General features: G+C 28.9%; 1 protein-coding gene across 2 annotated transcripts in view; it reads right to left on the bottom strand.

Moving 5' to 3' along the window:
* The window catches only part of LOC129920238 (uncharacterized), a 222849-nt gene that overhangs the window by 66593 nt on the left and 138481 nt on the right, over positions 1–17775 (bottom strand). For both annotated transcript variants that reach the window (XM_056001497.1, XM_056001496.1), the window contains 3 exons: positions 9182–9246; positions 8940–9102; positions 8685–8821 (listed from right to left, as the gene is read on the bottom strand). In XM_056001497.1, the coding sequence (XP_055857472.1) occupies positions 8685–8821; positions 8940–9102; positions 9182–9246 (365 nt within the window). The remainder of the gene's footprint in view (positions 1–8684; positions 8822–8939; positions 9103–9181; positions 9247–17775) is intronic.

Raw genomic sequence — 17775 nt, forward strand, 5'->3', positions numbered from 1 at the left:
AAAATGACAAAATAAGGTCGAGAGTGAAAGTGGGGGTGAAACATCATCAGTGTGTCGGAAAATCTTTAAAAAAAAAAAAAAAAAAAAAATAGTATAAAATAAGTTTTAATGGAAATCAGGGATCCAAATCGTCCCCCAGAGCATGGACCTTTTTTGTGATTCGCCTCTATAAAATCTAGCCAGTTGTGTATACAGGTATCAAGTTCTGTCAGCAGATTACTAATGTATTTTGCTGTTTTAGGTATTCTCGAATGTCAGATTCTTTTACTTTATAGTTTTTTTTTATACAACGAGAATTCGCACATTTGCATGTCCTTGTCCATGTCCCCTCCCTCAATTTTACGTTCATAGCAGAAAGTGCTATATAATGCCTGTCTTTGTGTTTTTTAAATGTTGATACTCGACTCGGCGTACATTTTATACGAGTATATGACGTTTAAAAGGAAAATTCAAGGATAATTTAATGGCAAAATGGGTTCTCTTATACGAGAACACAAAAGAGAGAGAGGAAATATATTAAATAACTTGTTTTTAAATTATTGTTTTAGTTAGCTTCGGGCATTTTTTTTTTGGGGGGAATGAGGACCCCAAAAAGGAAGACTTGCGCTATCGTTGTTTAAAATTGGATCCATTTGATTTATTTGGAGTTTTAATTCCATTTAAAAGGAAGAAAACAAAATAAATAGACAGAGGGATGTCTTGTCTACATCTACAATGAGAAATATAATTACTTTATTCTTGGTATCTAATTGTATTTCAGTGGAAAATGGTTGGGGAATTGGAGAATTCTCTCTGTGTGCATTTGTTTAAAATGTCTTATTTTCTTGTAAGTGAACTATTTAATGTGAAAATTCAAGAGAATTGGAGCAGGTTTCGCTAAAAAGGGACTTTTTTTAAGCTTTAAATAAAGAACTTTGAGAAAGAAATTTCAAATAGAAATGAATTTCTTGGAAAAATTCTTTCAAAGCATATTCTCACAGAACATTATTATGGTTGTCGTATATTGACTTATATTTTGAGAAAGAAAAAAAAAAAAGAAAATGATAAATTGTATTTGAAGTTTGAATTTAATTGGAAACGTACAGTGGATGGAGGAAATTGGCCATCTTAAGAAAACTATGGAAAATGTTTAAAAAAAAATTCAAGAATCGGTAATGTATGACAGGTTTCTATTGTCCCTACTGAAATAAATAAATAAATATTTTGGAGTTATTATTTCTTAATAAACATCTGCAAAGCCACTTAACATTAAACAACAAATAAAAAGAAAACAAATAATTTATGAATTTAATTCGAGAGGGTTCCATATTTAATTTAAGGGGTTATATCTAGAAGCAAGTGCAAAAAATCGTGCTTTTTCGTGAATTTTTTTGTGAAGAGGCCTTCTATTAAATAAATACATAACATACAATAAATGTACATAAAGCGAATTTTAAGAATTCGTGATGTATTTACAAAAATATTGAGTTCTGTTAATTTTGTAGAAGAGGAAGATATCTCTGATCTAAATTGTTTTAAATAAGAAAAACCAAAAGATTCAATGAATACAGGTAACGAACGAAGGAATAGTCAAAATAATTTTGATTTTTAACAAAATGGCGGCTTCCCAAAGAAAGAAATCGGCTTTAAAGTTGAATTATTATCATAAAAATTATTCTTTCGTTCATTACCTGCAAAAGAATCTCAGAAGATCGTGTGAAAATTTCAAGCCGATCGGTCCAGCCGTTTAGGAGAAATTTTTCTCACCGACTTTGAAAATATAGTTTCGAGAATAACGCGTTTAAAAATGTTTGTAACCATAAAGTAAGTTAAAAAGTCTGCACAAATACGCTTATTTCTTCGAAAATAATTGCCGTATCAATGTGATTTCGGACAATATTCTTATATGTGTATATTTTTGTCACTCCCATATCAAAATTTGGTTGGACACGCTGGTCTTGAAAACGCGGCAGGTTTTATAAAAATGGACCCCAAAAGTAATGATGAAGATTTGTTCGAAATGATCTCAGGATCGCAAATTTGTAAATTTCAAAATCGTACCTGATCCCTTTTTTTGAGTTACAGGCATTTTACATATATAGCACATTATAATGCCCTATACCTTTTTGAAAAGCTTAAATATACTCCTTTAATTTGATGTTTATATGAAGTTGATTGAGTAAATAGTTTTTGAGAAATTTAATTTTAAAGTTATTATTTTAGAAAAAAATATTTTTTTTTCTTTCAGTTTATTTTATTCAATTGTTTTTAATAAAGGGTAAAATTTTTTTATACAAATCAATGCTCTCATTGATTTTAAGTCAAAAACAAAAAACCGCATGTTTAAAAGTATCTCAGTTTTCGAGATTAAGGAAAAATGTATCTTCTCTCCAAATTTTTTTTTAGCTTTTTTTAATTTTTTTTCAAATAAAAAAAAAAATTAGCCTCAAATCAAATGGAAAAAAGGTCACTGTAACACGATGCTGATCAGAACGCCTTTTTTTTTTAATTAACGCGAAAAGTCAACATGGATTCATGAAAAATGGCTCTCACGATGAAAATCGAGAAAAGGTTTTGTGGTCCCTGAGGACCTTAGCTGTCCTGAAATCTATGTAATGTGGGATATTTTTCCGTTATAAGTAACATTATAACTCTTACCTTTCAAAAATAGTCCTGAAATACTCAGAACGTACCTAATAAAAATAACTTAAAAAAATATAAAAATGAAAAAAAAAATACAAAACTCTAAAAATGGCAAAAAAAAAAAACATTTAAAAAAACAGCAAAAATGAACAAAAAAAACCTCAAAAAAGGTGTCAATATACCACTTCGTTTTTGGATTGATTCTGGGTTACACTAAGAGTGATTAGAACTTACAAATCTGTTCATTAAATAACCATTATACAAATTTTTCCTTAGGAACAAATATAAAAGTGCCTATCTTTTTTCCCATTTTTGAAAAACTAGAATAGTTTTTTGCATCTATTAAGGATTTGACTAAGAACTAAATAGAACATTCAATTTTGAAAAAAAAAAAAAACTTGTACCTTGTTATTCAAAGTAAGCTAAGATTTGTCATAATTAGCCTAATATATTCGGAAAACTTGGAACTTGCTTAAAACTATAACTTTTGTATGCTTTTACCCTAGTTTTAATTTTTTTTGTTTCAGCAAATTAATGAATTTTATTTGAAAAAATAGCCTATTTTTTTAGTCAAAATATTTCCAAAAAAAAAAAAATTTAAGAGTTTGGGTGCCGTGTTTTAGACAAAAGCGTTTTATTTAAGACTATGAAGAAGTGTTTTGGAAATTCAAAATTTGATATTTAAAAAACTGATTCTGATTCAAAAAGCAATTCTGATTCGAATTAAAAAGTTCAAAGTCCATGAGGTTAGTATAATTTAGTTTATATGACAAAATCCGGCTGGACAATATTACTCTAATTTCTAATCCATCTTAAAAAATAATTTTTTGTGTTTCATTCAATTTTTCTCAATATTTTCTGAAATAAAAATGTAATTTTTTAACAAAGTCTTAAATCTAAAACACTTCATCCCAAACTTTCCAAAAATTAAAATTTTTCTCTTCCTATGACTTTTTTGATTGAAAAAAAAAAAATTGGTTATTTGTCAAATTAAATTAGTCAAAAACCCAAAAATTAATATATTACTCAAAAAAATCATTAAAAATAGGTCAAAAACCATAAGAAGGTAAGTTTTAATCAAGTTGTTAAAATCCATCTATTTTTGTAAAAGTTGAAATTAAAAAACCAAAAAATCGTATTCCATTTTTCAGACTACATATTTCTAAGGTTATAGCCTAGTATGCAGCTGAAGCGAAACTTTACAGGCTTCAGTTCTAGGTTTATAACCTTCTGGTAAGAATTGCAAACCTCACTCTTGTATAGATAGTAGTTCTCAATTTCGTCGATAGCTCATTCGATAGCTTCATTTCTCTTTTTTCTCCTGAAAAACCGATATTCCTCCGTTTTTTTTTTTTTCAATGGACTACAAATCAGGTAAACATGTTAAAAATAGAGCGAGCGTTAGTAAATGGATTGTTATTGTATCAATAGGCCTTAGGGAATTCAGTGCTGTAGATGTAGCAAGCTTTTGATTCTTTAGAGATAGCCGATCAGAGTATACCAAAAAGTGAATCAATAAAATTTATCAAAATTCGATGCTAAGTCCATTTTCTAGATAATTACCCAAAAAAAAAAAAAAATAAACATAGTTTAATTTGCAGTATATAGACATTTTAAGTCCTAACTGCTGAGTCTACTACATATTTCCGTTTATATAAACAATAAAGTCCATTAGTAAAAAGCTCAATACTATACCCAAGCTATTCGATATTCTACAAAATACTCTTTCGTAACATACAAAAATGGCAAAACCCTCAAGGGAGAGAGAGAATATTTTAAATTACTTTGCAACTTAATTTATCCTTTTCTAATTTATACGACTACATAATAGACTTTTATATAGACTCCTATATATACCTACAAAACATATACTCTTTCGTGCATAGTTGGATATTTTATTGGCCTAAAGTGATGATGAATGAAAAGCAGGAGCCAGCAGCCGTAGCAGCAGCAGCAGCGGGAGAAAGGAAGAATCTAATTAAATTTTGATTCATTTGATTTATTTGAATTTCAATTGAACTTGGAATGAAGATGAATATAGGGAGACAGGGAAAGGGAGAGGGATAGTGTGAAAGATAGAGAGAGGGTTAAAGAGAAGAGCCTTTTTGCTACCGTAATTACTTTTGGAATTTCATTTCATTTATATTTGTTTTGTTTTGTTAAATTTGAAGTTAAAGTTTTGTGAAAATTGGAATGACAGATAAAATGTGTCTTTTCTGCATTTTAAATGTAAAATTTATATATATTTATATTGGTCTTCTATATGTATATTAGGGTGGGTAAAAAAAAATCGAAATTCGTTTTTTCGATTTTGTACTCCGAAGAATCGATTGCTAGACACCTCTAGAATATACACACCAAATATGAGCTCTTTATTTTTCCATTTTTACATTAAGCTTCTACGAAAACAAAAAAATCATTTTTTTATTAATTAACTTTTTAGCAAATTTTTTCACATATTCTCTTAGAAAATTTTACGCTCTACAAAAAAGGCCTTATACACTTTTTTCAATTATCTAACCGTTTAGTACTTATTTGAGGTTCAAAAAATCCAGAAAATCTTTAAAAATTCGTTTTTTGTTCTTAATTTTGTAACAAATTGAAAAATTATAATAATCAAACGCGCATGACATATTCTTGTAGGAAATAGATTGTTCCACAAAAAGGGTCTTATTAACATTTTTCATTAATCTAACCATTCTAAAGATATTCGAGGTCAAAGTTAAAAAAAATTATAAAAACAATTTTTACTTTTAAAAATTTTCCAATTCACTAAAACTTCATTATTTTAGAAGATATTCATATCCAAACCAATGCCCACTGATTTCAATAGTTTTCTTATGACCCGTATGCATTGCGATTTGCAATCGATTTTTCGGAGTACAAAATCGAAAAAAATTAATTCCGATTTTTTTTATGACCCACCCTAATGTATATCGTATTTAAAATACTCAAGACATGTATTCATTTAATAACTATGTCAAGAAAACAGAGATATCTATTTACAATTAAGAAATAGTTTACTCAAACCACCTCGAAGGTGTTAAAGAGAGGTCTGTTTATTCATCAATATGCTTTAACAATAAAGACAAAACAATGTGTTTAGTTTTAAATAGATATACATTTAATTCAATTAAAATGAAAAAGCTTATAGGTAAAGCAAGAGTAACTTAATAACTGGGATTTTATTAGAAAATCACCTTTTCCCACATTGATACCATAGACAAATGTGATAAATACCTTAGAATTCTTGAAATTTTAGCTTTTCTTTGGTATTAAAATCCGAATGGACAAAGTATCGGCCTACACATGCACAGCAGGTAGCTTAATATCTACCAATTCAAAATTTTGATTTGATAGTATGATATCAATTTATTTCGTTTTTGAATGAGAGTTATCGCAATAGGTAACTTAGCTTATGAAAGATTTTAAAACTACTGAGTAAATTCGCCCACAAGTTCAGAACAATAGAAGATTAAAAAATGAGCACTTTGTGCCACTACGAAAACCCTAGAATTTTAACAGTTCCCCACCTCATTTAAAGTTTTCGCGAAATAACAATGTTTTCTTATATTTCTACTATTTCGGTTCCTAAAATCCGCCTTCTATAGACCCAACATCAACCGAAACTGTTACCATCAGAGTGGGGGAATAGTAGTTTCCTGTGAAATTTTTATTTGTGGAAAATTCATCGGAGACAATATTCTTCGAAAAACAATCTGACAAAAGAACTTTTATTTTGTTTATATTTTGGTTAAAACGTTAAATTCTTTTGATAGACACATTTCGGAACAAAAAACCTCTAAAAAAATCTTAATTTTTATAATTTTTTTTGACTGTTTTTTAACAGTTTAAAGTAACAGGGAACGATCGACTAAAAAAGTTTAAAGGTGACCAAAAGTAACCAAGTGTAGAAAAGGAATACGATTTAAAGACCCAAGTATTGAAATTTTACTTATAAATTTGCGCTTCAAAAGATCTTATATTTTTGTCATCTGGATAATTTAGTTTGTCTTTAGTTTAGTTTATGTTAGTTTATGGATCACTAGCCAGGATTTTAACTTTTTGCGGAAATTGTTCATAGTTTTTTGCCAAGATGACTTCCATCTTAAATTAAGCGAAAGTCCACTTAATTTAAGATGAACATTTTCTTTGTATCATAAATATTAGTAAAGTATCATCTTAAATCAAGTGGATTCCCGATTAATTTAAGACGAAAGTCATCTTGGCAAAAAACTATTCAGAAATCTGCTTAGTTTTAGGTGATCTTTTTCTATGGCCCAGTTTATTCACACTCCATTAAATTTAAAGTCTCCATTTAAAATGGGAAATTTTAAAATTTATATGCGATTTGACAGATTTTTAATTTTTAATGGAGACTTTAAATATAATGGAGAGTGAATAAATTGGGCGTAAGTGAATGTAAAAGTCTCTAATATGGCGCCATCTAGAGGATGCTTTGAAACAGAATTTTTATCTATAGAACTTTTTCAATTTTTTTTAACTGAATTTTATTCATAAGTCCACAAAAAATAAACAAAAAATTTTAATTTATTTTCATTATTTTAGTTTTCTGTTTTTTTTTTCTAATAGAACTTTTTCGTCATTAAATGGAATGTAAGAACTCAAGTTATAGCGAGAGAAAAAAATCTAGAATTTACTATTTTATCTTAGTCAAGAAGGAAACCTTCTTATCAATACCGAAGGGGCAGTGGCGTACGTTGAGTCGCCGGGGCCTCGGGGCAAGACTAAATTTTGGGGCCCCTTTGATATTTGGGGACCCCTTAGATACAAAAAAAAGTACGTATACGCCATACATTTTTTTTTGTATGGATTATTTATTTTTAGGTTTATTTTAATGTTTTAATATGTTCGTAATGCACTTTGCTATACTTACTTAAAATGTCTATCATAAAAGTAGTAAATACTTGTCTTGTACTAGGGGCCCCCAAAATTAAATATTTAGAGACCCCTAAAATACATTTTTTTTTAGCTTAGAATTGATAGTTCTTGGGACTTCTGCTCTGAAGTAATATGTACACATTTGATTTTCCATCTTCAAACATAGTTTATTTCTTTTGGGGCCATTGAAATATTATTTTTTGGGCCTCAGAATTAAGTGCTTAGAGGCCCCTAAAATATAATATAATTTTTTTGGAGCCAAGAATTAATAGGTATTGGGGCCTCTGTTCTGAATGCCACCAATAAAATAATGTTTTTATTTGATCCCTGATTTATTTATGTTGGGGCCCCGGAATTGATATTAAATTTTCCATTTGATTGTTTTGAACCACTTTTGAGGATCCTCAAATTATATTTGTCATGCCATCAGAAACTTTGATGAATATTTTTGGGCTCCTTAGTAATAGATTTTGGGGCCCCAAATTAATATTTGATTGCCTCTCAACTAACGGGGTGAATGAAAAATTATTTTTTGGGACCCTTCATATAATATTTTTTGGAGCCCAGAAGTCATATTTTTTTGGGGCTCCTAAAGTAATATTTAGTAATCCATCAACAAATGTAATTTAATTCAAAAAACAATTTTTTTTTAATTTAATTTTTTTTACGCCCTGAAGTTAAGGAATTTGGGGCCCCTGGCCTGAAGTTGTTTGCTTTTTTGGGGCCCCTAATGACTTGAAGTAATATTTAGTATGCCACTAACAAAACAGTTTTTGCTTATTTTGGGACCCTAATGTATTAGTTTCTGGTTGCAAAGATTTTGCAAGTAATATTTTTTGGGGCCCTAAGATAAAATTACAATTTTTCTTTTAAAAAAGCAGTTTATTTTTTTGGGGCCCTTGGGGTAACCTTTTTTTTAAATCAATCTATATTGTGTGGCTACCAATGCATTATACATTACACTGAATGACATAATTTGTCTCCCTTTTATCCGAAGTGATTTAAATACATTTTAATTCAAACTCGTAACTCAATTTATGCTAACAGTTTCCAACTCTGTATTGTATCTAGTGGGGGCCCCGGGGCGTCGCCCCGCTTGCCAGAAGAGAGTGTACGCCCCTGCGAAGGGGTCATGAACATTTTACATCTTAATAACTTACCTAGTTGCTTTTGATGTATTAACAATCGCTCCATCCTTATACCACTGAAAATTAATTCGTGATGATCCTTGGGCAGCACATGATAGTACAAATTCACTATTTTCTCTTATTGGTGATTTTTTGTTCATGGTCACGTCCTGAAAAAAAAAAAAATCAAACTGGTTAGTAAATCGGAAATAACGATTTAGTTAAACAAAAAAAAAACATTGAAAAAAATTGAAAGGTGGATTTTTAAAATCAGATTTTGAAACATACCAACAGCTTAAGTGGAGGATTTTCATCAAAAAGATGAAAATTCGAAACAAGTGTGATGTTTCCAATTCTTCCACGTTCAACCATTCGTGTGATGGCCTCACGAATTCTTGTTGAATCAGTTTTAACACCAAAAAAATGAAATGTGATATCCAATCGATCTGAACTGAAATTTATACAAAAACACAAAACAAGTTGTATTAAAAATATTTAAGTCTTCGTCAAGATTTTAAATTTTAACTTACGTATTGCTTATTAATTCCAAGTCGGTGATTCTTGTAATATTGAAGTTTCTCAATATTCTGCTCATCTGAAAAAGCGTTTAAAAAAAATCATAGTAGAAAATATGAAAATATTTTGTCATTACACGATATTAATTTAAAATATAATACTTTTTTCTTAAAAGAAAATATCATCTTTGTGAAGATTTTTAAAAGTATTGTGAAAATCTTTGATATAGAAATATTTCAAATGCAGCACACTTTTTGCACATTTCTGAACAAAAATTGATCCTATTTACAAACAAATATATACATAAGTGAAAGTTAACTTCGGTATAGGTACATAATCCTTTTATGGTAAAATCCTTTTTCATTACAAAAATCGTATATGAAAAAAATATTTTGTATGCAGCACATTTTTTTAAAAACTTTTAAGAGAAAAAATAATGTTTTTTACTTTAGTATTTGTATTTGCTTCTTTTAAAAATATTGTCCCTTCAGTAAAAACAAAAAAATATTTACAATGTATGAAGCACATTTACAGCACATTCTGTAAAGAGTGACCAATTGCATTTATTTTTGTAATTTGGATGATTCAAGAACTCAATTAAATATGATTTTTTTTTACTAGAACAAAGCACATTTTATGCACATTTCAGAAGACAATTTATGTATTCACTAGCAAGTATAATGATTTTTTTTTTATCTTTGGAAAATCCTTTTAATAAATGATTATAAAGTTTTGCCTTTGGGCTCTAAAACTAGTACATTTTCTATGCAGCACATTTTTTTTTCATACAAAAAACATGAAAGTTCTTATTTTTTATCGCAAAAATTTATTTTAATTTTTTAAAAATTCTTGAAATTTAGTATATTTGTGTTGTTATTAGAAAATAACCTTGATAAATGATTATAAAGTTTTGCCCTTGGGCTCTAAAACTAGTACATTTTCTATGCAGCACTTTTTTTTTCATACAAAAAACACGAAAATTCTTATTTTTATAGCAAAATTTTACTTAACTTTTTAAAAATTCTTGAAATTTAGTATATTTGTGTTGTTATTAGAAAATAACCTTGATACTGAAATATTTGACGAGTGCAGCACATTTTTTACACATTTTTTCAGAAAAAAATATATAGAAACAGTCTAATCATTTTAAAGCAATTTTAATTCTATTTTTGGAGAATGCTTTTTATACCTAAGTAAAATCCCCGCTTTGAATAAATCTCTCTTGTGTCTGAAATATTTCAAAAACGCTGCACATTCTTAACAATATTCCTGTGAGACTAAAAATAAAACTGGTTCCATTCATGAGCCTCAAACAAAAATGTCTGTTTTTTTTTTCTTAGAAACAATAAAATTTCTTGTGTTCTTCTTGTTTAAAGAAATGGATTCCTTTGCGGGTTTAAATAGTGAAAAAATTTGTGTTTTCTTTTCTTTACCATTCCATAGGGTGTATAAAACGAACATAATACACATTGTGAGTTAAAATGCTTGACTTGATATGTGTGTATACCGCATTTAAAAGGGTATACCAAACCTACATACAAAAAAAACACACCTATCCCTCCACGCTTCTCAAACACAAAATGTATACAACATTTCTAAGTTGTATACATTGTTTAATGTTCGTGACTGTAAGAAGAATTCGTGTCTTCGTGGTATTTTCAAATGAAAATTAGTTGAATTATATAAAAACAAGGAATGCGTGATTTGTAGTGTGAAATCAGCGTTTCTCACAACTGAATGATATCCAACACACCTTCTAACACAATCTTCCCACATATACCAACATTTTTGCCTTTTCTACATTAGGTGTGAATTTTAAGTGTGGGCGATATAATTTTTATTGTAGCACAAGAAAAACAAAAACAAAAAAAATAAAATAAGAGAGAAAGAATTCATAAATCTTTTTGGGTATCTTCTTTTTTTTTTTTTAACTAACTTTCAACGCTTAAAACCCACGCATTTCACCTCATAAGCTCATTTTGATGAAGAAAGTTTATTCGGTAAACAAAAAATATTAAAAAAAAAAATTCTCGCCTTTGGATATTATAAACCTCTAGATTCCTTTCAGGATAATAAAACACTTCCTCTTCAGATTTTCTACTCAGAAGTAGTTAAACCCACTTTGGCCAGGAGAAATCGTTTTATCAGATTTTTTTTTAAGTACAAAGCCCATGTATCTGGTTAAGATTGAAAAAAGGATTTATAAATAAGGATTTATGAAACTTTGTGTAAAAGAGACTTTTTGTACCTACATGTAACGCTTCTAAAACTCTTTTTGTGGGAGGTCAAAGCGCTTACACGAGCAACGGCTGGTATTGGTTCTTAAAGTTCTTTATTAGATCAGTGTTATAGGTATGATGAGATCAATTTTCTTTAGTTATTTATACTCTATTCAAGGTCTAATATGACCGGAGAATGGTCACAATATGACAAAAAAAAAAAATAAGTTTTGAGAAAAAAAAATTTTTTTTAATTATTTTTTGAAACACTAAACAAAGCTTATATGAGTATTATTGGATGAAACTAGGCACCACTGGATTGCATTTGCATTGTTGAGTATGTGTAACGAAGAGTTATATGCTTTTCTATATACAGTGCTGCTAAAAACATTCTGGATTTTTTTGTGTTTTTTATCAATTGAAATTTTATAATACAAAACTGATACAAAATATTGTTTTAATATTTTTTCTAGGTCGTTAATATATTAGTTAAGCAATTTCAACAGAAAAAAAATGATCTTTAATACATACAAAAAATTTCAAAATTTTAAAATGAAGTAAAGTCAGAATTTCAGCTGTGAAAAACTAACCGGATTTTTTAAAGTTAATTTTCAAAGTTAATATTTTGCTCAGTAACCTTTTTTTTTTAAGACTGCTTGGCACCAACGCACATAGGAGTATTTCGATCAAAAATCTGGACAAAATTATTTTTTGAAGTAAAAATAATTATTTTTGCTAAAAATTATTATTTATGCAAGGAAATAATTTTTTTTCAGCAAAACTTTCGTCATAGGACCCAGATACCAAAATATAAACTTTAAAAACGCTTGTGATAAGAAAAACTAAAGAAAATAGTATGAATTTTAATACACCCAAAATGTGAAAAAATTAAATATCTAAAATATTAGACCTTCTAGAATGGAACCATTGTGATTTTTAGGCTTAGTGAATCCAAATGCATTAATATCAGTAAAAAAATTTCTGGAAAATGTTAACAACCAGTTAAAATTAAACGGAGGGCGTATGAGTGATTTTAATAAAAGTAAAAATTTCACTCGCAAATTATTTTGTTAATCGCAAAAAATCGCACCCAATTTTTTGATATTAAATTTAAAGAATAGTCAAAGTTATCATAAATCTATGTATCGAAGCAGAATAGGAGGGAATACTATAACAAAACACTTAGACTTAAAAAAAAAAGCAATAAAAATATCTATATGTGACAGACTCTTTTCCCACTGTCATTTACTCAAACAAAAAAAAATTTAATATTTCCATAACTACTCTTTAATTGTTATTCAATACTTGCAATTGTATTTTTCATATGAAAATTTAATGTTTAAAAGCACGCTTGCTCACAATCAATCTCTAACTATAACTTCCAAATTAGCAAAAATTAGAAAAAAATTCCAGAAAATAAACAGCTGACTTTGAACTTGTTTTGACACACCAAACACTTTACCACAAAAAAAAGAAGTGCATCATATGATCCCATGTATATTTAGCATCCGCTTTGTAAAAACTTTAATTCAAAATTTTGATTTTTAGAAAATCGACTTTTGTCCAGCTTTTCGACCAGAATACTCCTATGTGCAACGAGACTTGGACTAGGCCAAATAAAATAAAATAGAACTAGGAATATGCTCCCAGTCACTTTTCAAAGCTACAAGTACGTTAGTTGCTGAAATGGGCTTCTTCTTTTCTACCCGTCACTTAAAGATGGCCCACAAATTTTTAATCGGGTTCAAGTCGGCTAATTTTTACGGCTATTCTAAGCAAGGAGTATTGTCTGCCCCAAACTTCTGTTTAATGGGCTTTTAAGAATTTTTGGCATCATAACTTGCAGAAAGAGGCGACGTAAAGGCATTTATTTCTCCTTTAATGGAGCCATTATCGACTCCAACATCTCTCTATTTTGGAAATGATCCATAATTCCGATGATTTTGTGAAACGGGCTAGAGCCTGCAGCTGAAAAAACCCAAACCATCACTGATCCTCTGCTGTGCTTCACGATAGGGAGCATATTTTTTTGGTTTCAGACATGTCCATGTTTGAACCATTTCACAATCGGAATAAAACAAGCTAAAATTGCTTTTATCACTGAAAAGCATATTTTGCGTTTTGTTATCGAGCAACTCAGATGTTTTTTTGGAAATACAACCATGATGAAGTATTTTTATTTTCAAATTTAAAGTGTTCCTTAAGATCCTTTCATTGCCTACCTTTTTAGACAATGCTTAGTATAAAGAAATGGTCTTTTCCGAGCCGAAAGACATACAGCCCTATTCTGCTATCCATCGGGGGGAAAAATCGCTAAATATTCACCAATTACCATTCTGCTATTCATCGGGGGGAATCCAAACTCACGTCGGTAATATCGGTAATGTTGTTCAGTATTCCACTAATCACGTGAATGAACTTGCTCCATACATTTGCAATCCGCATAAAAAATGTTGCGGATCTGTCACTTTTGTTTGTAAAAATAAATTCACCATCGTTGAAATTAAGCAAAATGCCACTTTTCATAAATTTTTAATTATTTCTTAACATTTAATCGGCTGCTTTTATTTTTTCTATGCAAATAAACACAAACAAAAAAATTTTTTTTTCCTTTCAATTTACTTCGTCGCCATTTTTTTTTTAATTTGACGTTCACCTGGACGTCAAATTGAGGGATGATAATGCAGTTTAACCGATGGATAGCAGGATGGCAAGGTAGAGTTAAAGTGAACCGAATGTGTGAATCGGATCTGAGATTCACGGGAACAGCAGAATAGGGCTGATAAAGACCAAATCTCTCAAATCCTTTCTAACTGTTAGTAGAGTAACTAAAGCAAATTATTAGGGAACCCGGCCGAACAGCTCTGATTTTGACGATTTTTTTTTTCAAACGTAGGTAATTAAAAATACTTTAAAGTCTATAGATTAAAAATTGCCGGTGTTGCCGTATTGTTTTTTTAAAATTAAAATTAATTTTTTTTTAACTAAACCATTTTTTTTTGCTTAAATTTCATAAAACAAATGATAGCAAAAGATTCTCTAGGTAATTTAAGGAAAATATATAAAAGGCAGTAAGGGACAATCTTCCATCGTTTAAGCGATAAATGCAATTTTCTAACATTCTGACCTCAAACACAAAAAAAATATTTTGAAAACAACGGCAACACCTACAATATTTTAAAATACATTTTTAAAAAGCCAGAAGCTCATTCATATCTCTTAAATTTAAATTCACTAAATTTAATCAAGACTTTTTGAAAAAATGGACCTCAAACTCAGAATTAAAAAAAAAAATGTTATTAGAAAAATTTAAAATGACTTTTTTCCAAACTTTTTCTAATAAAATATGAATTTATTTAAAAAAAAATTTTTGGCCATATAAATATTATCAGTTGAATTTCGAAGCAAAAAAGGTAAAATATATCAGACTTTTGAAAAAAAAAAAAAATGAAAAATTACTTCAATTTCAATGGTTTTTTTTTATTAAAACTGAATGTTTGCATTGAAATAATTAATTTTCTCAAAGACTGTGGTAAATAGGAACTTTAAAATTTTGCTATTTAACTTTCAACAGTAAGGGTTATTAAATGAATAAAAAATAATTTTATGTTTAGATGTTGAACTTTAAAAAAAAAATAAGTTACATTTTTTTTCAAAACTTTTATTAAAAAAAATTCTTCGAAAATGAAATACTTTTTAATTTTTTTCATAAACCGTAATACATATTGACATTTTCCTTTTATAATTTGAAATCATAATAAATGCGGCCAAAAAAAATTGAAAATAAATGCATTTTATATTACGACCAAGTTTAAAAAACGACATGTTAAAATTTTTTCAATAATTTTTTTTTCAAAAATCTGAGTTCAATTACCATTCTTTCAAAAGCCGTTCATTCAATTAACTTAATTTTAATTTTACATATATGACTAAGCTTCTAGCTTTTAAAAAATGTTTATTTGAATATTGTAGGTGTTGCCATTGTGTTCAAATATTTTTTTTTGTGTTTGAGGTCAATTAATAAGAAAATTGCATCTATCGCTTGAACTATGGAAAATTGTCCCTCACTTCCATATATTTTTTTTCCTTGAATTTCCTAGACAATCTTTTGGCATCAATTAATTTATGAAATTTAGGAAAAATTTTTGAAAAAAATTTGTTTTTGTTCACAAAAATCTTCAATTAAATTTAAAAAATCAAAACGGCAACACCGGCAATTTTTAATCTATAGACTTTAAAGTATTTTTAATTACCGACGTTTGAAAAAAAAGATCATCAAAATCTAAGCTGTTCGGCCGGGTTCCCTAATATTGCCAATTTTTGAGCTTTAGTTACTCCACTATGTACTTGATGTTGAAAGCAGATTAAGCTCCTCACAAATCGTTTTTGAAGCCGCAAAAGGATTTTTTATCAAAAAACTCTTTATTCGCCAATCAGTTTTTAGGGATATTTTGTGATGGCATCCACCCAATTGATCTACTTCAACTAATTTTTCGCTTTTTTACTTTTTGACGATATCAAACTCACTTGACGTTGCAATTTTTAACATCCCAAAGGGATAATATTTTGTTTTATTTCGGCTTGAAAATGTTCTACAACTCAATAACGAATTTGATGACTATAATGCGTTTTTTTCCGTTATTCCATTAAATAATTTATACAATTCACAAAGCTAACAACTTTGTTTGTCACTGCAAACAAAAATTGTATTGAAGTGACGCTTAAAACCGTTACCTCAACAACGGGAATCGAAATCCTTGAAAAATCCGGTTAGTTTTTCACAGCTGAAATTCGGACACTACTTCATTTTTCAATTTTTAAATTTTTTGTATGTATTAAAGATCATTTTTTTCTGTTGAAATTGCTTAATTGATATATTAACGACCTAGCAAAAAAAATTTGTACCAGTTTTGTGTTATAACATTTCAATTGATGAAAATCACAAAAAAATCCGGAATGTTTTTAGCAGCACTATATATTTTCCCTTTTACCAAATAGACACAAAACTATTAGGTACATATGTACATACATTTATTTTTTCTGTCTTTATGATTCACAGTCAGTCATAACAGAAAGTATCATAAGACAGCCAGACGAAACCGCTAGGGGCCATGGTATAAAAAGAGAAGATATCATCATTAGAAAAAAATCTGTATCGAGAACTGTCAAAACTTAAGAATGGCTTCTTAAGTTTTTGACAGCTGCCCATTGAAATTGTTGTTAGCAAATTTGTCTGGGAAATTGTTGTTTTGTTCCCAAGGTTTTGATATTTACTTCAAAAGAACCCTGGAAATCCGACTAGCTTAAAACCTCGTCTTTTTTTTTTTAGTAAAAATGGATAAATAACTATCCCTGTCCCCGATGGCACTTAAATACGGTATGGCAATTCGGGTAGATGGGTCGTTATTATAAAGGCCATGCGTCGTTGGCTCCACAGCTTAACAAGTGCTTGTGGGCTCAAATTAGGCTTCAATTAAAACGCTGTCGAAAACTTTTTGCGAAATTAAGGAGCCGTATTTAAAAAAAAAAGTATTAATAACTTTTGTATTTATAGCGATACAAAAAAAAGTTATATAGCTGAGAATTTAAAGGTGAACAATCCTTTTTTGGAAGGTTTTTGATGTGATAACGGCAGTCACCACAAAAAAGTGACGCTATTTTCTCCCGTTCCACTCTCGCACTTTCGCAGTGCGCGCAAAAATTTCAATTAAAAATTAAAAATAAACTATTAGAGATACAAAAATCTTCTATATAGCTTATTTGAAAGATAATAACCTAAAGCTTGATATAAATAAAGGATTTTTAAAAATTCCGTCATTTAATAGGGTAAACAGGGGTAAAACGTAAAGATGAAATTTGGGCTAAAATCTAAACGCGAAATTGTAGAGAATTGATTTTTTTGATATAGATAGATGAGACTAATTTAAGAATAACTGCATTTAAGAAAAAATTATAAAAAAAATTGAAACTAAGCTATAACGTTTTGTTTGAACGTTAAACACGTGTTGGGGCTATGACAAAATGATGATTTTTGGTAGGAAATTTTTTTTTTGACAATTCTAAAGGTACCAGGTGAAAGATGAGGGAAAAAAAATTAGGCGTCTAATACGAATTTTTTTCCAACACTCTGCGTTTCGAAATATGAATTTTTGAAAAACACCTTGTTTTTTAGGGGTATTTTTGGCTGGTTTTTGATTTTTAGTTTTTTTTTGGAGCGTTCAAACTTATAGGACATGTAGGTTTTGGCATCGTTTAGTGAGTTTTGACTGAATAACGGAAGAAACAAGTTGTTAAAACACACGTTTTTTGACCGTTTTTAACCGATTTTCATCGTTTTTTATTATTATCTTTTTTTCTTTAATAGATACAGGAATAAAGTATATTGATTA

The sequence above is a fragment of the Episyrphus balteatus genome, chromosome 4 (genome assembly GCF_945859705.1).
Source record: "Episyrphus balteatus chromosome 4, idEpiBalt1.1, whole genome shotgun sequence".
Taxonomy (NCBI): Eukaryota; Metazoa; Arthropoda; class Insecta; order Diptera; family Syrphidae; genus Episyrphus; species Episyrphus balteatus.